Source organism: Podarcis raffonei, chromosome 11, assembly GCF_027172205.1.
Source record: "Podarcis raffonei isolate rPodRaf1 chromosome 11, rPodRaf1.pri, whole genome shotgun sequence".
Lineage (NCBI taxonomy): Eukaryota > Metazoa > Chordata > Lepidosauria > Squamata > Lacertidae > Podarcis > Podarcis raffonei.
In genome coordinates, this window is record NC_070612.1 from 14,084,980 (window position 1) to 14,110,605 (window position 25,626).

At 42.8% G+C, this 25,626-nt stretch overlaps 1 protein-coding gene across 2 annotated transcripts; it reads right to left on the reverse strand.

Annotated features, from left to right (window-relative positions):
• Positions 1-683: 683 nt before the first annotated feature.
• TXNL1 (thioredoxin like 1) lies at positions 684-24,991 on the reverse strand. Of its 2 annotated transcripts, none has more exons than XM_053407894.1 (8): positions 24,612-24,986; positions 15,881-15,977; positions 13,394-13,567; positions 10,983-11,105; positions 10,681-10,750; positions 9,564-9,736; positions 8,236-8,340; positions 684-949 (listed from the first exon to the last, which is right to left on the reverse strand). In XM_053407894.1, exons 1-8 carry the CDS (start codon positions 24,809-24,811, stop codon positions 920-922), a joined length of 972 nt encoding a protein of 323 aa, XP_053263869.1. In that variant the 5' UTR covers positions 24,812-24,986; the 3' UTR covers positions 684-919. The 2 variants fall into 2 exon arrangements, with proteins under 2 accessions (XP_053263869.1, XP_053263870.1); XM_053407895.1 differs by lacking the exon at positions 684-949 and adding an exon at positions 3,956-5,003 and having other exon boundaries at positions 24,612-24,991.
• Between the last annotated feature and the right edge of the window lie 635 nt (positions 24,992-25,626).

Genomic DNA, 25,626 nt, shown 5'->3' on the forward strand with positions numbered 1-25,626 from the left:
CACACAAGGGTCTCTGAATAACACCAGTTGAGAGGGACAATAGACGTGATTTAATCTGAAGATTGCTACAAATTCAGGAAAGCCAATTTATTGGCAAACAAGGAGATAGGAAACTCGTCTGAGGAAGAGAGCACAACCAGAGAGCTTTGCATAAGCTAAGAGATATAGGATGATGCTGCTGCAGCAGCAGAACCAGTCTTTGTGTAAAACATGTTAGAGACCCTTCAGGTCTTTTTCAATGAACATGTACAGTTCAATACAAGCACCGGGACAAATGCATCTAAGCATCTAACCTGGTAAGGGTCAGCAACTGGAAACCCCTCAGCCAAATCCGTGGCCACCTAGCCTTGGAGAACCTGCAGAGAAGCCCTTGTGTCAATGGGGTTTGTTGGCAGGTCACCTTGGGAAGGGGTCAAAGGGGCCTTGGCCCCACACCCTGAAGCCCCGTTTTCAAAGCGAGCTACTTTGACAGACAGCTGACAAAGATCTACGGAAGTCTGCCGAGAATTCAGACGAACCAATATGCCTCAATTGCCTGGAATAAAAACCATCTCTAAAAACAGAGACTGGGAAAATGAAGGGTTATTTAAACATTTCCGGCAAAATATATATATTTAAGTTAGAGGAGGCCCGAGTCCAGTTTCCACCTTCAAAGGAATACAGCAAATCTTGCACTAAACAACTTGGCAAAATTAATGGATTTTATTTACAAATTTATGACCCAAGATTACAACAGAAAACACTTTTTAGTGAAATCCTGTATTAACAAAAATGCAGTGATTTATTTGTAATGGTATTATAGTGGAACAGACTGACAGTCTCTCTGGCTACGGTCAAGCAATTTCCCAGGAGCTAGAAATAAATGTGAAGATCCCATGTTGATTGTAAATAAGGCCCTTCCCAGCATTTTCCTCATACTTTAGTGGCTCTCTCCTTTCTTGCCTACGACCTGAGAAAAGAGAAAAGTGGAGTTAGAACTTAGGCAAATAAAAAGGGGAACGGATTCCAAAAAGCAAGTCTTCTAGAGACTCCCCAACATGCATTCTAGCGCCAGTGGAAGAGGGATCTTGTGTAAACCAGCGACAGGGAACTTCTGGCCTCTAGTTCTTGCTAGATTGCAACTTTCGCCACCCTTGACTGGCTGGGGCTGATGAGCCAACATCTGGAGGGCCGCCAGTTCCCAGTGCCTCTTGCAAACCAAATTTAGCCAGTAATAAAATGATCAGAGGATCAAATGGGATAACTTTTAGTATGCACTCAGCCAATAAAGCAAGGTCTTATTCAAATACTGACTGCAATACAATCCCCACATGTTCATACCAAAATTGAACTGCCTAGGGTAGGGGGGCCATCCAAGAAACTTGCCTACTTGTGTCCACGTTCAGATGCTTACAGCTAAACCACTATCTCTCAATGTCCTATAATGTCACGGAGCCCAGAGTAGGCTGAGTAAGCTATGATGTAACGATATTGCTGTGTCGGGTCTACCTGAGCTGGTCCACCAGAAATAAATATGTCCGGTATGCAACACGACCACTGCAGGGAGAGCCAAGTTGTCAATATTGACTAGATTTCTGGAATGATGGAGTCTCTGTGCACTGAATTCTAAGACAGCAGGGTGGGATTTGGTGTGAAAATGGCCGGAACAGCATACGCTGTCATTAAAGGTAAAGGTAAAGGTACCCCTGCCCGTACGGGCCAGTCTTGCCAGACTCTAGGGTTGTGCGCTCATCTCACTCTATAGGCCGGGAGCCAGCGCTGTCCGCAGACACTTCCGGGTCACGTGGCCAGCGTGACAAGCTGCATCTGGCGAGCCAGCACAGCACACGGAATGCCGTTTACCTTCCCGCTAGTAAGCGGTCCCTATTTATCTACTTGCACCCGGGGGTGCTTTCGAACTGCTAGGTTGGCAGGCGCTGAGACCGAGCAACGGGAGCGCACCCCGCCGCGGGGATTTGAACCGCCGACCTTTCGATCGGCAAGTCCTAGGCGCTGAGGCTTTAACCCACAGCGCCACCATTACCAGTGTGCAAACTCACAATGCACCTCCTAACTTTCACAGCATTTCCTACTGGTGGCACATACAGTGGTTTGACGCCCCAAGTTTTCCTCCTGGGAACGCAGGAATGCAGCAGCTCAGAGAGGAATGGAATCAGTTTCTCTGCCCTTAAGCCTAAGCATACTTACAGGCAGTAAACCCTATTGAAATAATGTCGAGCTACTTCTGAGTACGCATTGTTAGGAGGTTACGCATTGGAAAGACGTTTCACTTAAATCATTAAGTTCTGCAAGGTCTTAGTATCACAATGCAAACTAAGCAGACATGCCTTCCATTTGGTATGCGGTCTACCTATAAATACATTTTCTTTTGTGTGTGGCAAGGGCAACAAAATTACATTTTAAAGCAAGTAACAGGTTTCTATGTAAGCAAAGTACAAACCCTTGGGATTGTATCAAATGTAGTGCTAAGTTAAAGCCATTTAGAGGCACGACTTGTTCCACGGGCAAAATGTTTTGAACCAGTGAAATGCTGTTGCACAAGAGCCCTTGTGCTGGAAGGGAACACTCCTTGGTCATCATGTTAGCGACAAAATACATGTGGACTTTTTATTGCTGCTGACTGTTTCAGCAGATCAGGCTGAGGAAGAGAAAATAAACTGTTTCAGATCTATCCCATAGTAAACATTCTTGTGTTTGGCTGAGAGGGATGCTAGCAACTCCTTGGCAGGTGTGCTGCTTATATTAATTCTACAGGTCTCACTTAGCATACAGTATTGTGCATTTAAGAAGGCATTTTCTTTCTTCTTCTTTTAAAAAAATAGCACACAGTTCAGATAGTTCATATGATGATGATGATAGACTCTCAAGTGCAACATCTATAAGCCACCAGTGATATCAAGGATCTCAGCTCATGGTCAAGAGCACCCTTCCCCAAGCTGGTGCCCTCCAGATATGATGGACCCCAACTCCCACCAGTTCTAGTCATCAAGATGATGATGGGACAATGGCCAGGGCTGATGGAAGTTATAGTCCAAAATGTATGGAGGGCATCAAGAAGGAGAAGGCTGGTCAATACTTTGAGGAGTCACACTTTTAAGTAATGATGGCTCCACCCTTTCAAGGGGATGGAAGTTAAGGCTAGCCTACCCTTGTGGGATAAGGATCGTTCTACATAGTGACATGCAGATAACTGATTCTCAAACACAGAGGCCAATGTAGAATTATTATCTCACAAAACAACACTGAGTGAAAAAACACGCACAACCAACCAAATTAAGATTTAATTAAGCATGTTATAAACAGGCAAACTAAATCCAAGAAAGGCGAGAGAGAAATGTTTATTCTTCAGTAGCGCTTAAAGCATTGCGCTACAGGTTTGGATTAAGCAGGTACACCCAGAAATTAGACAATTATCATGTTAGCAGAGGTGGAGCAACCATTAAAAAAAAATAATTGTACGCATCTATACCATTCAGAGGGGGAAATGCTCAAATGCTCAAGTGCCCCATGTGTATTACCTGAAAAATTAAATATTTTTGATATTGATGTTTCGTTAGCATATTTATAACCCCAACCTTTCCCCCAACAATTTCCAACCATGAGACTAATAAGATAATTCAAACACAACAGAGCAACGCCTCTTGAAATACTTCATTATTCCTGGCACACTTTCTGCTTCTTATTATCTGTGCACTTCACATAAAAATTCATTCTCCATAAGGGGCAGATTTCACTCAGGTGGGTGACTTGAGGTCCCTTGACTGCTTTATTCGGTTAAGGATTAACTTGTACACTGGCTGTAGACTCAAAAGTGGGCAGATTTATGCCCTATGCCCTGTAACCCTGCCCAATTTTGCTACAATACATATTTTAGCCGTATACTGTCCTCCTGCCACAGAGCACAATGCACTTCCAGATGATGAATGGCAGAAGAATATGGATGCACTCAGGGGATGTACAGTGTAGGATTCTTTCATCAAGGAACTGGGCTCACTCTTCCTCATTAGATTAAGAAGGCAGCATTGATAAGGCAGCATTCACCACTGCAATACTCCAGCCGAGATACCACCTCATTTTTCATTACTTCACTTGAATGTGTCCACCACAGATAAGATCTAAATTGCTCAATCATTTTTGAAGCGGCAGCGTGAACCCTAAGATGGACCATCCCATTCAGTTTTCACACCAGCTGCTGCATCGTATTTCAAAACACACAGTTGCAAAACTGGCTCTCAGCGGATTGAACCATGGGTCCAGATTGCAGGGATGTAGGGCACAGGTTGCCTTGGAGGGAGCCCATGACACATGTGAACAGAGCACACGGTTAACACGTAGCATCGCCGTTTCAGTGCCTGGATCTTCTCTGCACGATTATCTCGGAGAGCTGGTGCAAGAGCGGACAACCAACACTGGCCTAAGAAGGCCCCATGGTGATTCTGTTTGAGGCAGCTTCATACAACATATTAGAGGGCAGCTCAACCTTGAGAGACAGAAAAACCTCATTGTGTTGAAGAGTCTTCAAGGCAAGTGCAGGAGCTGGAAAAAAATCCCTATCAGGAAAACTTTAGCCACAGGTCACCCAGACCAGAGTTGCAGTTGAGAACACAGCAGACCTCTTTGAACTCCGTTACTCACAGTGAATAGAGAATGCAAAGCTGCAAATAATGTGCTGTCAGGTGAATTTCTGAAGCATCTAATAACAGAATGAGATGGTTTTTTGGGGTGGGCGGGACAAAAACGGTGTGCAAAAGAAGATTTTTTTTATATATGTTAAAAAATGGTATATTAAAAACAAAGAGAAGTCCATGAGAAAGAGGGATAAAAAAAAGCAAAGAGACCCAGGAAAACCGTCGCAGAGCAGGATGTGATGGTGCCCCAAGCGATGGAAAGGAGAAGGCAGATGCTAGATGAGTGGAAGGAGCAGGGGAAAGGGGCGGTGTGAGGAAAGACCATTTAAGAAACAGAAATCTTCTGCATTTTTATTTCTTTGGGCCAGGGAAATGCTGAAAAGTAATGAAACAGAGCGTTACAATGAAGCAAAGGAAAATCCGTAGGAAGTGAACAGGAAGGGATGGAAGCGCCATGCCACAGAAAAGCTGGCTGCGTATCTCATGCGACTGCACACCCTGGATGTCCTCCAAGCTAAAGGGAGTGGCAGGAGCTCTATTGCCTCCCCCCCCATATGGACTTAACCTAACATCTGGCATTTCAAATTAGCAATGAAATCTATGCAAACGAAAAAGGTCATGCCAAGCCTTTCTCTGACCTAAGCAGCAAAGACTGCTCTCCCTCTCTCTGTCTTCCCGCACACGTCTCTGCATTTTAAGCCTGCAAAGTTTGAGCAACACATGCAGCAAGCAAAGCATTCCCAGACTTCACTTAATACTATGGTAGCAATGGAAGAACTTACAACAATAAAAATGAAAGCCCCTAGGTGTTACTTCAGGCAGTGTAATTTAAGTCCTACTTTCAGCTGCCTTTTAGTCTACTCTACATTCCAATTAAAGCAAGAAGAGAGAAGTTAGGACCTTAAGAGATATTAGCAAGGGAAGCTATTTTGAGGGGGGGGGGCAGAAGTTTGGAGAAGTTATAGAACTCACAATCCTCTATGGGGAGCGGGAATAAAGGGCTATAAAGTATCAGTTTTCCTTGCTATTCTGAATACATCTGTAAGTCAAAGTCCTTCCATTGCATTATTGATACGATAAAGCTGGTCTTGCATTTTCCAAGGTGCCCCATTCTCAAGTTGAACACAGAATGATGTGGAAAGCCACAAAATGACCCCTGGGTCTGATGTTCCCTGTCCCGACTTTTCATGCATGCCATGTAGCCAAGCTTTTGCTCTGGAACTTTGGAGGCAATTCAGATCTTCTACGTATAGATGCTAAGCTATATTGTAGTGTTGCGTATCTCTATGGCTGGAGGGAAAAATGGCAGCCTGATGGCTCTGTCTGGCCTCCAATGGCTTCTCATCTAGTCACCATTCCCAGGAGTATTCCTCAGTTGTTAGTCACCACTTCCAATTCAGAGAGCTCTCTCAGCTCCTCTTCCACCATCACAGCACCAATAACGACAGATACTTCTCTGCTAGGTCTATCTTCTCAGCAATAGCATCAGGCCTCCATCCTCAGAGACACAGATGCCACCACTGCTGAAGCAAGGTGAGGGGGCCACACCAGGAACACTCCAAGCAAGCTAGCTCATCCAGTAAGACAGGCTTGTCTAGAGAAACGAGTTTTCCATGGAAGAATGCTGGGCAACACTTTGCAGAAGCAGCAGCAGCCCCTTCTTTTCCAATGCACATTTAACTTAAGTCTCTAAAAAGGAATGCGCCACTTTTGAAAATCCGGATTTAGTTCCATCCCTGCCTTTAAAAACTTTGGTGTAACTTGCAAAACTTAACTTTAAATATTCAGTATTGTTTATTTAATAATGGACCATTAACACCCCAATTTATCTCAGTATGTGCACATAAAAACTACAGTTTAGATAAGCAATATATATTATTTTTCACTACAACGATTTAGGGTGCAATCCTATACAGTACTTCTGAATTGAAATCTACGGGATGTTTTGAGTGGGCACATATAGAATTGCACTGTCAGTGATCAGATAGAAAATTCTACTGTCATAAGGACAAGGCTCTTTGCCTTTTAGGATACACGGAAGTAATAATTTTAGTAGGTGCAGGTTTTCTCTCTCTCTTGCATGGCAAGCTGCATCCAATAAAATCTATTATTTCCACACACCTGTGAAAAGTACAGCAGCCCTGCTTTCCATTGCATCTGTTCTCCTACTGGCTACCCAAAGCTCTTCTATTTCATTATTGTGCTCTGTCTTACAGTACCCAGAACACCTAATGCCAACACATTTCTCCTACTTTTGCCCAGTATCTGAAAAAGCTCTTTCGATGGTCCTGACATGGAGTATAGAATATTTACTGGGCAGACAAACATGAAGACTAAAACACACCACAAACAGTTAAGAAGTTTTTTTGTGGGCAACGCACAGCAACTCAAGTCAACCTTGATCACTTGAGACAAATGATCAAGTTTTCTGTGCAAAGAGTTTCCTTCGCTCCGAACATGTCTGCATACAAAATACCATGCACATTTGCAATATTGAAATGCACTTCTTAAGTCAGGGATTCCCCAAAATGCCCCTATCACATCTTGTTTCCTTTCAAAAGCCTCATCTAAATTGCACTCTGCAGAGTGGGTGTGGAGAATCTTTGGCCCTCCAGATGTTGCTCAACTACAGCACTGGGCCATGCTTGGTGGGGCTGGAAGGAGTTTTAGTTCAGAAGCATTTGGAAGCCCAAAGGTTCTCCACATCTGGTATAGGCTAATTGATTAACAAGGTGAGGCCCACTTTCCTCTGCCTTGCAACATTGCCTTTTAGGTAGTTGACACACTTGTTGTCAGCCCAGTATTATTTATCACATCTGTGGGTTTGCAGTGCAAGCTAAGAATCTGGGGGAGAAACAGACTGCTACCCTTTATAGCAGCCTCCTCAATCTAGTGTCCTATAGAGGCTTTGATCTATAGCTCCCACCAGACCCATGAGGCATGGCCAATGGTCAGGGGTGGTGGAAGGTCTAGTTGAAAACCTCTGGAAAACACCAGGTTGGGAAAGGCTCAGAAACTATAGAGTACCTAAGCAGGGCGTCTAAAAATCAAAGGACTAACATGAATCACAATTTCTCTTATCCTTCCAGTTGTGTTGCTGACTTTTTATACACTCAATTGCTACTGTCCAGCAGAGCTTCTTATATTCTGCCATTACAGAATTGGAGGCAGAATAACATTATGCATGAAGACATATGTTTTCTGTTGGTTTTCGTATTTTTCTGAACATGGTTCCATATTCACTAACATAGAAAAGTAGGCTAGATGCCACAGGTGTCTTTTCCCTCTCCTCTTAACTCTGGCCTCTTGGAGATAAAGCAATCAATTCTGGAAAACCCTGGCTTAAGAGGTCATTTGGCTCTGCAAACGTTTTAAAGCAACCGTGCATTCTTTGGACACTTCATAAAAATCAAAGGCAGAATATCCAAGACAAATTTCACTCTTCTTTTTTTTTAAAGCGAAAAGGCTACATCAGTTGTAGTGGGAATGGAAGACCTTTGAATAGTCAGAACTCACAATTATGGGGAGCTGTTCAGCTAACACTCTCCCTTGCAGCTTTTAAAAACTGCAATCCAGTCTCCAATTTAAAAGACAGATTTGAACATACCCGCTTAAAATCATTCATGTTTGTTGCTTGGACTGGTGTTCCAATAAATGTGAAATATGAAATTCTCGTCGTTTCCTCATCACCTTGATTGGACTGGACAAATAACTGAAATGGAAAAGATCAGTACTGAGTTACATGATGTGGAGGATCCAATAGCCCACAAAATAGTCACCTTATTTGAAGTTCAGGGAAAAGCAAAGGGAAGGGAACATGGGACAGGGCTGACTAGTCTACCCCTTTTTGTTACCCCATTTTGTTAATGGAAAATGTTTGGGTTGTATTAACTAAATTATAGGATTCAAGTCCACGGTGGAGCTTGAACCAGGCAGTTAAAGGATGTCACCACCTTCTGGCCAGAAGAGTGAGTTGCGCTACTATTCACCAAATCCACTTCTAAGCTTGCTGGGGTCAAGTGCCCTTGGCCATCTGGTGAGAAGGATGCCCAACTAGTAAGCAATCCGTCCTCTGAGCCTACATTTGCACTGAGGTTCGAAAAAAGTAAGCGTGAGAAGAATCCTGCCGATCCTGACCTCCTGAAACCCTCAGTGCAAATAAAGGAGATCCCTGCCTCCTTCCCAACCTCTGTTGAAGGGCCAAATAAGAGTTTGGGGGAGGGTATTGGGGGAACTAGTGATGAGTACAGTGGTACCTCGGTTTACGAACAGTCTTGTTTATGAACTACTGTATTCGGTTTACGAACTCTGAAAAACTGGAAGTAGTGTTCTGGTTTGCAAACTTTGCCTCGGTCTACGAACAGAAGCCGAACAGTGGAAGGGATCCGGCGGTGGGAGGCCTTATTAGGGAAAGCGCGCCTTGGTTTAAGAATGGATTTGGTTTAAGAACGGACTTCAGGAATGGATTAGGTTTATAAAACGAGTACCACTGTATTAATACAATCAAGTCAAAGTAACAAGTAGATATCAAGGTAAAAAGCTAGACCTTCAAATAAGCCTCTTGGAAACAACAGGTGAAAATAGGTTGTATGGGACTGGATCAGGTTTTCTTACTAGTCTACAAAACAAAAGGGATTTTTGCTGCTGCTTGCAAAAGAGTGATTTTGTCTGCCCAGACCCATCTTCACTTTGCTCTCCTCTCTCTCAAACTTGACAGGAGCTGGGTCTGGCAAGCCTGAATATTCCAGGCTCCCATCCCTACCAGTTGCTGTATCTAAGAGGCAAGGGGGAAAAAAACATAGCTGGGCTTCACTGCATTAAAACTATGGTGGAAGTGGCAAAAGTTACTGGCGGATCTACCATGCTTTGGAGTCGGCCTTTTGTAATGTCACAGGATTCTGTTAACCAGGAACGAATTCGAAGGTTTATACTCACAGTTACACTGTTAACATTCTGAAACTTTACATAGCGGAGTTGGATAATACTGTCTTCTTTGATATCATCTGGCGTTAACTCCAGGGCCTGAGTGGGTTCGCTTCTTTCTGCCTCTTCAAAATCCATTGATCGAGGGAGGTTGATAAACACTTTTATATACTTTGGACCTTGACCTGTGATTTTAAAAAAATGCCACTGACTCTTTTAAAAACCCTCAAAACATGATCTTATATACTTGACAGTATTTTAAAGTTGTTCTGTGTACGAAAATTATGTAGATTCAGAAGAAAAGAGACAGGCAAATTATGATGTCCAATCTGCACCCCGAGGCAAAGAACCTTCTATCAGAAGCAAGCACATCACTCGCTTAAATTTTATAACTTTACTTAGTTAGTAAGGGCTGCACTTAACACTCCTGATCAGTCTTCTCCAGTCTCCAGAAGTTGTAGGACTTTCAATTCCCATCAGCCCAAGCCACCATGGTCAATGGTCAGGGATGATGGGAGCTGGAGAAGGTTGCTACAGGCTGTATGGCTTTTACATGTTATGGGGAGCATTCAAAAGTTCACCCTTAGCAGGCTAAAGCATTAAAGTGACTACACATAGCACAATTCCAACCTCAGCTGGGAAAAAAGTTAACTGGACTTGCCCAGACTCCATTCTTATTGCTGAGGAGTGTGTCCCTAGCCTTTTCAGGGAAGAGCTCATGCCTTCATTTCAATATATGTACCACACCCAACTAAAACAGGTGCAATAGAAATTAACATTATTAGCAACCAGAACAATGATACCAAAAGGTAGCTATGCTGACATGTCACCTGACAAAAGTGACACAACACATAATTTCGTAAATGCAGATTCTTGGAAATATACCAGTGGTCTCAAAACCGGAGTAGCCAGTTTGTTTTGCAAAGTTCTGCACTGCCGGTGGTGCATTTGCAGAAACTTGATGGTATGGCGGCACAGCGCTTGATGGTCAGGTCCAGACTTTAAGACTTAGGAGCAAGAGAACAGGGCCACAGGCAAGGAACCTGTGTCTTGTGCTTTGTATTTTTAAAATCAACAGCGGCTGCATGCATAGATGGCTTCTCTTGAAAGAGGAAAGCTTTTTACTCACCATTATCAGGCCCTTGAAACTTCATAGAATAAAGCTTGACAGGCTGATTAAAAGCTACCGTAATAAGCAGCTGTGGAGAGAGCAAAAGAAAAAAAAAATATAAGAGGGATCTCAAATGCATTGACCCACAGCATTACTGCACATGGATTTAGAATGCTACTCTTTCCCAGATGGTCACCACCAACGTAGACCCCCAGATGAATTATTTTAAACATGCATAAAAATGGGAGTATTAATCTAGCCAAAAGAACACCTTTCTCCTTTTGATAGTATAATGCAATATTCTCTGGAAGGCAAAATACCTGTTCGTCACAGTCTGATTCCAGGAAGGTAGAGTCTTTACGTAAACAGTTATCAAACCCGTGTTCATCACTTTCATTAAGGCATTCACAGCCAGCTTTATTAACGAATGGCATCAAATCCATCTAGAAGTAAGAGACAGTGACAATGATCACCCGGCTGGGCTATACATTTATAAGACATTTACAGGGGGATAAACGTGCAAAACCCAAGCGGCACTTATTTTTCCATGCAGATTGATCATCCCTTCTCTTTCCTAGCCGCCCTGTTTTCTCATCCCTTATCCCAAACCTGGTGCCCTCCACATACTTTGGACAACTCCAACCATTCCTGACCATTGGCTATGCTGGCTGGGATAGGAGATGTAGCCCAAAACACCTGGAGGGCACCTGGTTGGAGAAGGCTGCTGTATGTTGTTGTTTCGTGTTGTAAATTACAATGAGTGCTTTGGCAAGACGGCAGTTTAGAAGCAGAACACTTGAAATAATAAAAACAAATATAAACACCAAAGGAGCAAAAATCTATTTACCTAATTGAAAAGACAGTCCAAGTATAATTCTGCAATCCTTCACTTTTGTGTCCTTCAGGACAGTTTTGAAAAGCTTTAGAAGCAAATGCCACATCAAAAGATGGAACTGCATGCCTCGTTGGAAGTCAAAGCTGCTACAACTGCTTATTACTTTTAACTATTTGCTTAACTATTTGCATTCACACTAGACGCAATGAACACAGCGGTACAGACAACATTTGTAACTCTGAACTAGTGAAAATGCAAGTGGCTTATATTCACGGGGTTATTTACAGGAAAAAGATTCAGCTGAAAAGGTAAACTGGGTAGCAGGGATTGCGTCTATTTAGCTGTGAATTTAAAGTACTTAACATCTCAAAAGAGATGCATTCTTGCATTTAACATAATTCTAGGTTAGCACATACAGTTTCCCAGCAAAGTCTAATGGATTGCATTTGCTAATTTGGAAAACAAACCATCACAGCACTGCAGCAGCTGGGTGTGCTTTTATTGAGCTACTGAACTATTAGCTGCGCTGGCACTTGGCTGAAATATTAAACACTGTACTCTGTCAGGGGTTGTATTAATATTTTGGGCAGGATGCAAAAGCTGACCCCTTTTAAGAGGAATATTATATCAAATGATGCTCAGAAACTGTCATGAAGATGACAGCTCCAGTCGAGTGTTTTGTCACATTAAGGTTCTCATTTACATGTACGTGTCACTCCAGCTGTCAGACAAGCCCTGATTTGCAACATTCAGGAACCCCAAGGTAAAACCTCAACAAGGAAAGATGGTTTAAAAAAAAAAAAATCTGCTGACAGCTATTTTCTCTTAAGTCAAGGCAAAACCTTGAAGGTAGTGTTTGACAAAAAGATGATTAGAAATTCTGGTCTCAAGACTTCAAGATCGGGACTAAAAGTTTTTCAAACTCCCCTCCACTCCACTGCTTAGTGTAGGATCCTGCCCCAATTAAATGTTCTAGAGAACTCAAACAGCTGCACATGATTTAAGACATTTTGGCTGATCCCAATAGCTATGTGGACTTGCTGTGGATTTGGTATTTTTTCCCCTTCACTGACCACTTTTTGCTTTTCCTGTGCCTTGGGGAAAACTGTTCCCAGCTCTTCAGGACAGAATCCATAACCAGGAGAATGTGGGGTTTTTTTAAAACCACCTGAAAGGGGATTTGTATTTTGAGGGTTATGTGCTCCCTAGACACCAAGCAACATTACACATTTTAGTACCCTTTTTTGAACATTTTCCAGGTCTTCAATAACCTGTTCGGCTACCAGAACTGTATGCAGTTCTGCATACGTACCATATGTTCATATAAAGGTATTATGTTATCACCAGTTTTATTTCCAATCCTCTTCCTAATAATCCCCAACATAAAATTTCCCCTTTCCACAGCTGCTGGACAAGAGGCCTGTTGTGAGCACCAGCTATAAAGACTTTGTATGTGCAGTAAGAGCAGCAACAGAAAGAGAGCTCGGTGTGTTTGTGTTTGAGTGTGTGTGTGTGTGTGTGTGAGAGAGAGAGAGAGAGAAGGGGTGGAGGGATGGAGAAAGAGAGAAATTCAAAATTCTATAATCTGGGCTAGGATTCAAAAAGTACTCTTGACTTTCAAATGCATCAATACATTCTGTATCTCTCCCTCCCTCCTGATGCAACAGAGGCTGCCCAGGATGGAGGTGAAGTTCTAACTTTCAAAGGCATTATTTAAGGGGAGGGAGAGAGCAAGGAGGGACTGCAGTGGAAAGGGGACCCTCAGAAGTCCCAGATCATGAGAAGAGTTTTTGCACCTGCATGGAAGCTCCATCCTGATCCTCTGGATCCTTTCGAATGCAAATCTTTTAACACTGCACAGATAATAATCCACTAGAATAGATAAAATATACATACATATCCTTTTGGAATATCGGTATCCTCATTATTTCCAGGATCATTTTCTAGGTGCTGTTTGATTTTCTCTTCCAATCCAGCAGCGTCGGCACCTTGATACTGGTCGATGCGCACTTTGCTCCGGAAGAAAAGAAATGTTGGGGTTGCCGATATATTATTGGTTGCAGCTGTTCCCTAGCATTTGAGAAGTCAACGGTTAGCAATGTGTAGCAAGATTTTAGTATTTAATGAACAAAAGAGTACCAATCATCCCAGGTCATCCACATAAACATCAGCAGCAGCATGTTTGCTGCTTACATGCAAAAATAGTGCTAAATGGAAATACAATTTTCTATGTTGTTCCCCAACAGAGAAAAAGGTTTTCATGATGACTTCTTAATACAGTGGTACCTCTACTGAACGTGATCCGTTTCAGGGTGCCGTTCGCACCCCGCAAAGTCTGTAAGTAGAGCACCGCTACTGCACGTGCGCGACAGAGAACTTCTGTGCATGCTAAAACACTGTTTGCCTGTTGTATATTATTTGTAAGCTCAAGCCATCGTTAGGCATGGTGCCTGAATTGAGCCATTGGGCTGGTTCAGACATAATGATCTCAATTTAATAAACCCTGATAGGAACAATGAAGATGATGTGCAAAGGAGGGGCACTAATTCTTAATAAGCCATGATTTATTAAGCCACATAGTTTACATCTGAACTGGCCAAGTGTCAAATTTTACAGCAGTTTTGAAAGCACTGCGAAAAAGTTGACAAGCAGGAGTCACATATCCACTGTTGAAAGACAAAAGACGACATTTAAAAGCTCTCTGAATGTCTTCCCCTCACAAAAGTGAAGCACATTATGATCCTATTACTATCTTTCCATGCACTTTTAGATGTGGGCAGTATCCCTATATATGTAATCTTGGTTTTGCACATGAGATGAGATACAGACTTAAGCCTTAGCCAAGGACTATTAGAGCCAGCTTTCTCCTGCACAATTAGGGAAAGAACACTGTATTGCCACATTCTTTTTTAAAATTTTGCTTCGAAGACCACTCGCAAGTTTCTTCAGACTCCGTTAAAACCACCCGAGATTAAACTGCACCAAATGATATTTTCCAAAGTTTTATAACTGTACTGAGAATAAGGATAAGACTCCTAATACTATGTACCCAAGATACTGTTAGTTCATAAAAGAGCGAATGAACAACAGCTTTTTAATGGCTTAAATTTAATAATGTAAGCCTTACAGTACAACTTGCATTGTTAAATGCCACCAATACTTCTGCATAATTAAAAAGCGTTTTAGTGGATGAATTTAACGTCTATACCAGAAGGAACAAACCAAATATTTTCCAAGTAGCCAAATTATACAACACTAGGAAACCAGAATTTGACATTAAATACTACCAGGCTTCAAGTTAATAGCTGGAAAACGTAGCATTGCTTGCAGAGGGTTGAAGCGGAGTCACTCAAAGGGCCAGCTGAATTGAACCTTTCTATCCACTGCAGTCACACATCATAAAATGTCACCTCAGCAGAACTTTCTATTCCTAACCCTCGTAATATTGATTATTTAAGATTTGTGTCGTACTCTAAAAAGATCTGAATTAGGAGAGGCAGCACAATCCCTCAGCCATTGTCTGGATGCAGTGGTGAAATGGTTGAGGAAAACAAGCTGAACTTGAATCCTGGCAATATGAAGGCCCTGTGGGTAAGTAGTTTCTGTGCCTGAGAAATCGGTTATTTGCCTGCCCTGGGTGGGGTTGCACTCCCCCTGAAGGAGCAGCTTCACAGTTTGGGGGTCCCTTCTGGATCCAGCTCTGTATTACAAGTTTTTTTTCCAAATCTGGCAATACAACCTGATTAATATTTGGAGTTTTATGTTACCTTCTCTGCATCTCAGTGGAGAAATCACGAGAGTTAGGAGAAAGCCCCGGACGTTCAATATATCTGGCCAATATTTGATTCAGACACTGGTATAGGCAAACTGGTAGACTACAGATAAATGTAACCACAACATTCAAATAAAAAAAACAAAATTTAAATGACCCAATTTACCATGGGATCATTGCATCCATCACATGACAGCTTGCTTGTTTTGAACCACCGACTTAAAATGGTTATCCTGGAGAGATCTGTCTACAGCTGAATGTACCTCCACCCACAGCAGCAAACCTGAACTCTACCAACATATAACTCAAATTCTTGCCAATAATAACATGAGAAGCAGTAGGCTTATAAAACTTAACCCTTACACATTTACATGGCATTCCCCTCCTGATAAATGCCAATCTTGCCTTTTAGAGGACAATCTACAGCCTATTCCTCCTCTGAGGTAGGTGTGCCCACTGATTGTCAACAGGCTTCTAGAAAAAATGTTTTAAATATTTATTTTATTCCTGGACTGCATTTATATCCCACATATCAAAAAAAAATACACCTGTAGGAGTTAAATCTTGTTCACTGACACATGCTCATGCACACATACACAAACACTACTCACCTGGCATTGATGCACATCAACTTCTAAAAATGTCGCTTGGGGATATTTATTGCTCAGAGCGTTGAAAGCAGGGGCTATCCTTAAACATGGGCCACATCTGTCAGGGGGAAGAAAAGGACAACACACATCAGCACGTCCACTTAGGTAACTGCAGCCCCCTTGGGATTCACATGGTAAAGTAGGCTAAAGCTAAGGATAACAGAGATTGTGCGGCTGGTACGGAGAACAGCAACCCTCAGACTGCCATCTCTTCTTCCTTCCAGTAGTATGAAGTGAGATCCATCAAGCTCTGCTGAAGGAAAGTGGGGTGTAAAATAAACCACCATTATGCACCTGGCCTTCTCTCCCATTTTCTTTGGCTGCTGACAGCAGCATTGTAAGTTTCATTGACACCCTAAGTCACAACATGTGTTTTAGCTTGCTGGATGTTACAGGGAAGGAGATTATGGCTGGGGGATATCTGGTTTTCAACTCTGTGATATATCACCAGCTAAACATCGCGATATACTGATATATTACAACATCTGAAATAAGGATGGAGCTATGTAGAGGCATTGGCTGGCTTCACAGTTTTTCCCACATTGTGATTTTTGCATAGCATACACAAACACACATCATGATTTGTGCCAAGTCAAAAATTATGAAACTGATACCACGATATGGACTATTGCTATATCGCCCAGCCCTAGAGGAGATGCAGGGCTTCTGCTTTTGGCACTGGCTACATGCAACCCCCAAAACATCTTCAGACCGAGGGGACTGATATCCGACACTTTTTCAAGTCAACTTGACTACATCATCATTTCTCAGCAAAATGCACAATGAAAGCTTACAGGTTAGCCTATGTAAAGCAAAATCCTTTTATACTCAATTGCAATCCCACAATGATTGCCCTTTCGTAGAAAACCGTCTCAGAGCTTGGCATTAGAAACACATCTCATAATTTGTGTACTCCACAGTGCTCAGGGACTATAGGTAACAAGAAAACCATGAGAACTTAATGGTTCTCATAAAGAATACTCCCCAAGCTGTAAGTAAACATCCAGCTTTCTAGTGATGTAATAATTCTTGCTTATTAAAATATATTGCTCTCTGGAGAGTACAACACAGCACCTTTTGCTTCATTCCAAGACTTACAAAAGCAAGCATAGGAAAGGAATTGTGACAATTTGCATCTTCTCTCTCACACACCCCACATACGAATATTTCTGTGGCCCACTTTGCACGCACACTAACACCAACACAGCATCTCTGATTTATGATTATTAAATATTTCTCTCCATGTTGGGTTCACATTTCCAGTGTCAAGGAGCCGCAGATTTTGGCTCCACTTAACTGAGCAATCCATTATTTGTGTATGGCACCAATTCCCTCCCTGTCCTCCCAAAGTCATTCGATTTGCACAGAGAATTCAGCGGGAGGGAAGAGTGGATAGCTCATCTTCCGCCCTCCAGAGGAAAGCAGAAAGAGTGCAAAAGACTTGTATTGCTTCTGGTCTCCCCAGACCCTAATCAATACATTGATAACTCAAGAGTAAGGGAAATTATTTTTATGCTGGCAGCTGCCAAGGTGGGGGATCCATACACACCATTCCAATATTTTATGTTCCTACTTCACATTCCTGAATACAAACAACTGTGCAGAGCCATACACCTGACTAAAAAAAGAGAAAAATTGTAATTTCCCTCTCGCCTGAAGTCAGCAAAGAAATATGACTATGTTCTAATCTATCCATTACAAGGAGGGAGAAAGGTAAAAGTAGTGCAAGAAAAACATCACGGGCAGCTTCAATAATTAGACAAGAACACAATTTTATTTGTTTATTGCTTAATCAACTTTGAATCTGCTCTTCATCTATTCACCCAGTATAGTTACAGGCTATGTAAAAATACAGCAATAGTAAAAATACATAGTCATAACATTAAAAATGAAACCATCTATCAACAAAGCATCTCAGCAAAATGCACAATTACACTGACCTTGAAATACCTCAGTCTGTCCCAAAGACCTCTTATCAAACTGACCGGCATGGGAAAAGAATTCTATGGAAAGCACAGCTTGAGCAAAATATGTTCTCCCATCAGCAGAAAAAGCAATACAGCACCATCACTTCTCATTGCTCCCCCACCTTTCATTCCTTATTTACAATAACTTTCTCTCTGCTCAAGTATCCAAACCATTATTTGGGAAAGGGGCAACTTGGTTACAACTAGCACTTACGTCTGTGTTTAAAGCTTATTGCTAGCAGCATTAAAGAATTTCAATTACCCCAAACTACTAGGTGTCTCTACTATACAGACCTCTGTAGGTCAGGATAATAAGCTTAGTCATTTTCAGTATGTTTGTCAACAGTTTCTCTGCCAGTGGATGACACCAATGATGTCCTACTGATTTTCCACTGTAAAAGCTGACTGCAGAGAAAATGACTTTGCTACAGAAAATTACCAAGCGCAACAGTTCAATACTGCAATAGGACATAACCAAAAAGCCAGCTCTGAAAACTTCACGTCAGTTAATAAGGGGATTTAGGACAAATTCTCTATCTTTACAGGGCTTGATCACAATTCTGGCTTCTCCCGCTAGAACGTATTGTAGGCAAGACAGAAGTATTCTGTGAGTTGGCACTTATTTACATAGTGGAATCAGGGAGGACAGAACTATACTGATTAAAATGGAAATCTATTCCTGTAGTCACAACAGAATGGGTCCCAGTGAAAAACAAGATAGCATATTTCAGTGGAGGTTAGACATCTGACAAAAAAACAAAAGTTAGCTGAAGGCAACTCTGCATTGGGAAATTTTAAATGTCTGATGTTTTACTATTTCTTGTGTGCTGTAAGCCGCCTAGAGTGGCTGGGGAAACCCAGCCAGATGGGCGGGGTATAAATAATAAATTGTTGTTATTGTTATTTAACTAGACAATCACCATCGAATAATGGCCAAGTACTTTAATACAGTTAGCCATTATGAAGGGCAAGGTATTATGATGTAGCTAATATAAGCAACTGTCAAGAGATACAAAAGTTCATCTTGGATCTTGTTGACGACCCCAAGGGATAGCATCCATGAGAAATCATCAAAAATTGTCACACAAGACACCATGGCTATGGTAGGGAGAAAGGGCAATCCTTCCTCCATTGATTCACTATCAGAGGATATGATGAATCAGCGAAGGAAGCTGGGTACCACCATCTTCTTGGCTCCTTACAAAATCTGACTGTGGCCTAATGTCATCAAATAGCAGGTGACCATTTCACTAGTAAAAGGTAAAGGTAAAGGTACCCCTGCCCGTACGGGCCAGTCTTGACAGACTCTGGGGTTGTGCGCCCATCTCACTCAAGAGGCCGGGGGCCAGCGCTGTCTGGAGACACTTCCGGGTCACGTGGCCAGCGTGACAAAGCTGCATCTGGCGAGCCAGCGCAGCACACGGAAACGCCATTTACCTTCCCGCCAGTAAGCGGTCCCTATTTATCTACTTGCAACCGGGGGTGCTTTCGAACTGCTAGGTAGGCAGACGCTGGGACCGAGCAGCGGGAGCGCACCCCGCTGCGGGGATTCGAACCGCCAACCTTTCGATCGGCAAGCCCTAGGCGCTGAGGCTTTTACCCACAGCGCCACCCGCGTCCCTTCATTTCACTAGTAGCTCTATCCTATTTTCATTTAAAAACTGATTAGAAGCCAACAGATACCTCCAATAATTTCAAGATGAAATGTGGGGCAACAAAATATTATTTCTACAAGTCCAATCAAAATCTAGTGAATAGTAAAAAGTACCAGCACGAGGCAAATTCAGACCCTAGCTACCAGTTTAGCCATACTTTCAGTCCACCTTACCAATTTTTAAAACTGAAAAAATTAGCTCTCTCACATGGCCAATAATGCTCAGCTAACTAGTACTATTGCTGGTTAGCTTGTTCTCATGCTGGTACCAAATGTGTTCTGATAAGGTTCAATCCCAGTTAAGATTAGGTGCAAGCACGTGGCACCTTACAACTTTCCAAAACTTTTTTTTAAAAAAATAATATTTATTAAAGATTTTTAAAAATTATAAAAAGGAAAAAACAGAAAAAGACAAAACAGAAAAATAAAAAGAAAAAATACATCCATCATTCTCAAATTTTTAACTTTCATTACCTTCTTTCTTTGACCTCCTCCTCCTCCCCTTTCTTGTATCCTGGTTAATAATTATCACAGCAAATCCTTTCCATAGTTCATAATATTTTGTCCTTACATTATCTTAATCTATTTTCATTTTGTCTTATAGCAAACCTTAAAACTTAAATCTTATTTTTACCAACTTCTCATAACCATATCATTAACCTAATTCTTTAAACATTTTTACTAGAACCAAGTAGTTCCATTTCAACATTTTTCTAACATTCATCAATTATTTTAAAACAGTCCTAATGATAAAAGAAAAAAAAAGTAAAACAATCCAATCTTCATCCAGTGTCCCTTCCTCCTGGTCCCGGATTTTGTCAGTCCTTTTTGTCCCATTAATCTAGCGCATTAACCTGGTATCCTTATATCCGAGGCCCTCAAGTCTCTTCCATGTCCCTTCTGCGACTCTTCTTCATATTTTCCTTTCACTCGTGGGAACTCCAGCTTAGTAATGTTTTTGACCCTTTTCAGCAGATCAGCCCCATTTCCATAGTCCAGACTAAACTCCATGTGATATTTAAACACCTGTTTCAGATTCCCTCCAAAATTAAGAGCCCCCACAGCTCCAAACATCTGACGGCCCATTACCAGACTCAGAAAGTCCAAACATCCCTGCATGGGAGGGTCAGTCCAACCCCCCATTTCCAAACCAAACCAAACTTTATCTTTCCAAATCTGTTTTTTTCCAAATTCATTTATCAAATCCAAAGGCTCATGATCCTGCAGGGCCGCAACTCCCTCCATTTCTGGCACCCAGAATTCAGCAGTATCCTCTTCTCTCATCTGTGCTGTCATAGCACACTCCTGTTTTAGTTCCTGGGTAGGCTCCATGTAGTTTCCTACTGCCTGTTCAAAATTTCTGGCCGCATTTGCCATCAAATCCATCTTCTGGCTTAACTGATCCAATAGGGCATTTATTTTACAGAAAGCACCCAACAGAGCTTCTGAAAACATTGTCCTACAAGGTCACAAGTCGTTTCCCACGATTGTAATCTGTAACAGCTGCAAGCTCCTGAAGTTGTTACAATTTCACAGTCTCCCTCTAGGGGGAAAACTTCTGTTTATTCTTTCTTTTAAGAACAATAGCAACAAAGTTTCTTTTTTAAGATATTCAGTCAATATTTGTTCCTTTGAAATGCGAAAGGAAACAATGGAGTCACTATGTTACTTTTCTTTTAGCTGTCTGTCAAAAACATTTGTCTCTGGTCAATGAGCTTCAAACATCAGTCCTGACACTCCGCTCCAGGATCAGGACGGTCAACTTTCCAAAACTTATTACAGGGCTACCGTCTTCAGCTGTTCAGAAATACATCCAGTACCAGTGACAGTAGACATACTAGTTGTGATATTATTTCTTCGGGTCCTACTGAAGTTGCCCCATCCTGACTGATCCACCCAGTAATACCTGCTATTCCCTTCTGCCTGTTACACAGACTGCCAGCAAATGAACAAGCATTAAATGAACAGAAATCTGCAACCCAACAGTTAGTTGGCTGGTTTAAATAAATAAGTGACGCTTTCTCTAACTCACACACATCAATGATGATTGGCTCTAGTTGCAACAATAGCAGAAACTACAACTGCCCAACTTGCCATGACAAGGTCTAGAGTGGGCCTAGCAAACCAATTGCCCATATGTTCCTTGTTTGTAACACACAGCGGATCCCACTTCTGTCGATGGGTCTTATGTGATGTTTTGTTTCAGGTCCTTTAAAAGGTAAAGATAAAGGGACCCCTGACTGTTGGGTCCAGTCACGGTCGACTCTGGGGTTTCGGTGCTCATCTCACTTTACTGGCCGTGGGAACCGGCGTACAGCTTCCGCGTCATGTGGCCAGCATGACTAAGCCACTTCTGGCGAACCAGAGCAGTGCATGGAAATGCTGTTTACCTTCCCACCAGAGCGGTACCTATTTATCTACTTGCACTTTGTGCTTTTGAACTGCTAGGTTGGCAGGAGCAGGGACTGAGAAACGGGAGCTCACCCCGTCGAGGGGATTCGAACCACCAACCTTCTGATCGGCAAGCCCTAGGCTCTGTGGTTTAACCCACAGCACCACCCGCATCCTTTACAGTGCCTTCATTCCTTGCTTCCTCAGGACCATACTTGTTTGCACTCCCTTTTCACTTAGTTTTCCCATATCAAAGAACATTTCCCAGTCCTTAGACTACCCTGTGTGATGTTATAATCCCAACCAAACTGACAACCTTGGGGTGTGTACTGTTCTATACCATCACATCAACTTAATGAATCAGATCTATTCAAGTGTCTTATTTCTAATTGCCAAACTGTAGTTTAGTAACTGGTAACTCCTCCAAACACACATGGTCCTCCTCTACACTTGTGCATATATACTCCTTATTTCTCCACTTTCCAAGTTAGTGATAACAATGGTTTACCATGATGCGTACTGCAATTTTCTCTCAAACCAGAGTATGAATCCAGGATTTCACCTTCAGAATATCTCCTAAAAATATCTCCTACTCACTGCAAAAGGAGCATTCCTTTCCAAAGCAGGAAGTACAGCAATTAGTCACAGGATATCACTGAAACCCAAATTAGGGTGTGGGTTTGGTTCTCCCAGAGAAAGTTGTAATAACGAATCTGGGGAATGATGACGACTCTACAGAGAAACAACAGCTCAGGCTAGAACTCTGAAGCAGAGCCCAGCAGATGTAAAGATATCACTCTGTGGAAATCTTGTCACCCAAAAGCACTGCTTAGCCCTCCCTCTTGAAGGCTTAAGCAAACCAGAAGGTCTCTTTAAAAATTCTGCCAAGTCTTTGTACTGATACTATTGCTGGACCCCTAGAGATTGTTTTGTCTGCTTTATGCTGTTTGTTCAATGGCTGCATTTTTATTGCTATAGGGCTTGCCCTAAAAGGCAGACAAGGCAGAGTAAATATAACAATGACAGTGCATACCATTTCAACTATGTGCTTATTGGGGTAGGCAGCTTTGAAAATCTGTTCCCTCTCCACAACTGCTCCCTATCTGGGTCATGCCACAAAACTTTGGTTTTGCATAGGAAATTACATGCTGCTTACTTGCTGTCACACAACTCGGCTGTGATGGTGGCAAGCTTCCTACACGTGCATGTGCTTGCAACACATGAGGTAACAGTGACTATGTAAAGGCAGGCTGCACACTGTTCCTAACACAAATTTTGTAACATGTGAAGTAGCCCTGAAGGTTCAAGTTGGGAGGACTATCCCACAGAAGTCTCACTTGTTGACGCTGAACACCATATTCAAATAGGGCTTCTTCCTGCTTCTGAACCTGTTGCTTCATTATGTTCTTTTAGAAAGTGGATTAAAAATTAAAGAAGTGTGATAATTGGCGAGACTAGTGAAATCAGACCCACACAAAAATCAGAATATATCAATGGCTTCTTGTTCACTTCAGATCTCGTCAGGAAAGTGGGCAAGAGAGAACTGTCCTCCCAATATATGGTCAACAGGAGAACTGGCAATGAACTTGTTTGCAATGAGACTTCTGGAAATAAAATGAATTACTGGACTGAACATGCACTGAAAGGCACTTTGAGCCTTAATGTTAAAACTATGTTATGCCGCTCCCAGCCACTATTTCGCACTTAGCTCCAGTTGGTGCACCTCCAGTGTCTAGTCACAAAACAAAACAGCGCAAACAACAACCCTGAAGTACATCTACCCCTACCTCAAGATCTATTCTCACCGTTTGTAATGGACAATATGCTTTCTCTACTGTCACACCCTCCTGCTGCAACTTTGTGACCCACTTACCTATGAGTAAGTCCCAGTGACCTGAATGGGCCTTACTTATAAGATTGTGTGCTTAGGAAAAGAAATCATTTGCTATGCAAAGAAAAAGGAACCATATACAGTATATAGCCTCAGTCAATTTTGCTTCAGATCCCAGGGGGGAGGCATGTTAGCTGCCCATGTCACTGAATTCATCACAACTGGTTAATATGTTTGCCTTTTAAATAATATGAATGAGCAAGCTTAGAAAGTCAAATTAACTGTTATTTATTTCAGTGTTTTAACTTTTGTATGTTGTTAAAAAATAATTCCCTGGGTTTTAATGTCTTATCTTTCTCGTAAACCGCTTTGAAATTTTGTTTTTTAATCAAGCAGTGTTTACGAAACAAATAAAACAAATACACGCCTACACATTTATTTGTATGCCTCCATCAAACCATGCTCAAGGCGGCTTAAAACGAAAAAAATACATAGCTACAACGTAGCAAAACAGAAACAAAAAAGTAAGTTTTTTGTTTTAATGTGAAACCGAACCGAGCAATTTCCTACAGGAATCCAGGGAAACCTAAAATAAAGCTACAGAAAGCCAGCAACAACAACAACACCCCCCCATCCAAATAACATCCCATAAACAGGCACAACCTCGAAGCGATACAGCTCTGCGTTAAACTACAACCTGAATGTGGTGATACAATGGGGATAACGCCTTTCCCGTCCCCTTGTGAGGGGCTGGGGGGGAGGAGGAGAGCCCCCTTTCCCTCAGAGAGGGAGCCGTACACGTGTACTTGTCCGCTCGTGTGAACGCGCGAAGGGGCCCTGCCTACTCACCCCCTCATGGTGAACTTGGCCACGACTAGCCGGGAGCCGGCGGCGCTGAGCTCGCTCTGAAAGTCCGCGTCGTTGGCGATCACCTTCACCCCGACCATCCTGGCGGCGGCGGCAACACGCCCGGTAAGTGCAAAGTCACCGCGGGAAGAAAAGGAGCGCGGGCGGGGCGGGGCGAGAGACTGGCCGGCCGCGCCCAGCATGCACCGCTCCCGCGCAGGCGCACACGGCCCCGGCCATCCCTTTCTTCCGCCTTCCTCCTCCTCCTCTCAGGCACCCTCGGCTGAGAGTTCATCCAGGTTCACGCGCCGAGGGAGAGGGGAGGGGTCGGCGGCTCACACTTCCGGTTGAAAGACTTAACCAACGGGCGAAAGCCGCCATTGGTCGCGAAGTCTCTGTTGGGCGCTCTAGGCGACGATGTCTCTATGCTTGGACTTGACTTCACATCCACCCTTAAAGCTTCGGCCGCGAGTCTCTGTTGGGCGCTCTAGGCTTCGACGACTCTATGGTGTAAAACCTTCCCCACTCTCTCACACGACGCCGCTTCGTCTTTTGCACTGGGGATAACAAAAAGATTTCGGGTTTGCGCCGGTAGTAGTGCTTGCGGCGGTGGATGACTTTTTTGTTGTGGTTCCACCTCTATGGGTTTACCCGCTTGACTCCGCCGGTGACATCTTGGAGAAGGGCAAAGTGCTACCTCCGGCTTCGGGGAGGAGCGCTATTGGTTCGCAAGCCTTACCGTTTCAGGTTGGTGACCTTTGCGGGCGGAAGTGATTGGCTTTTCAGGGCAGCCGACGTAGTTCAGAGCTCGCGGAAGTGGGGGAAGCTTGGGCGGCTGCATTGGTTCCGGTTGTGTGCATACCCGACACCCTCCTGTTATGTACTGAGTTGAATAGGATCCAAAATGCGCCAGTTTGATTGGTCCTAGAACAATAGGATCCAAAATGCAGCAGTCTGGTCCTAGAACAATGCAGCAGTATGATTGGTCCGCAGGAGCCACCCAATCCAGCTCCAGGTG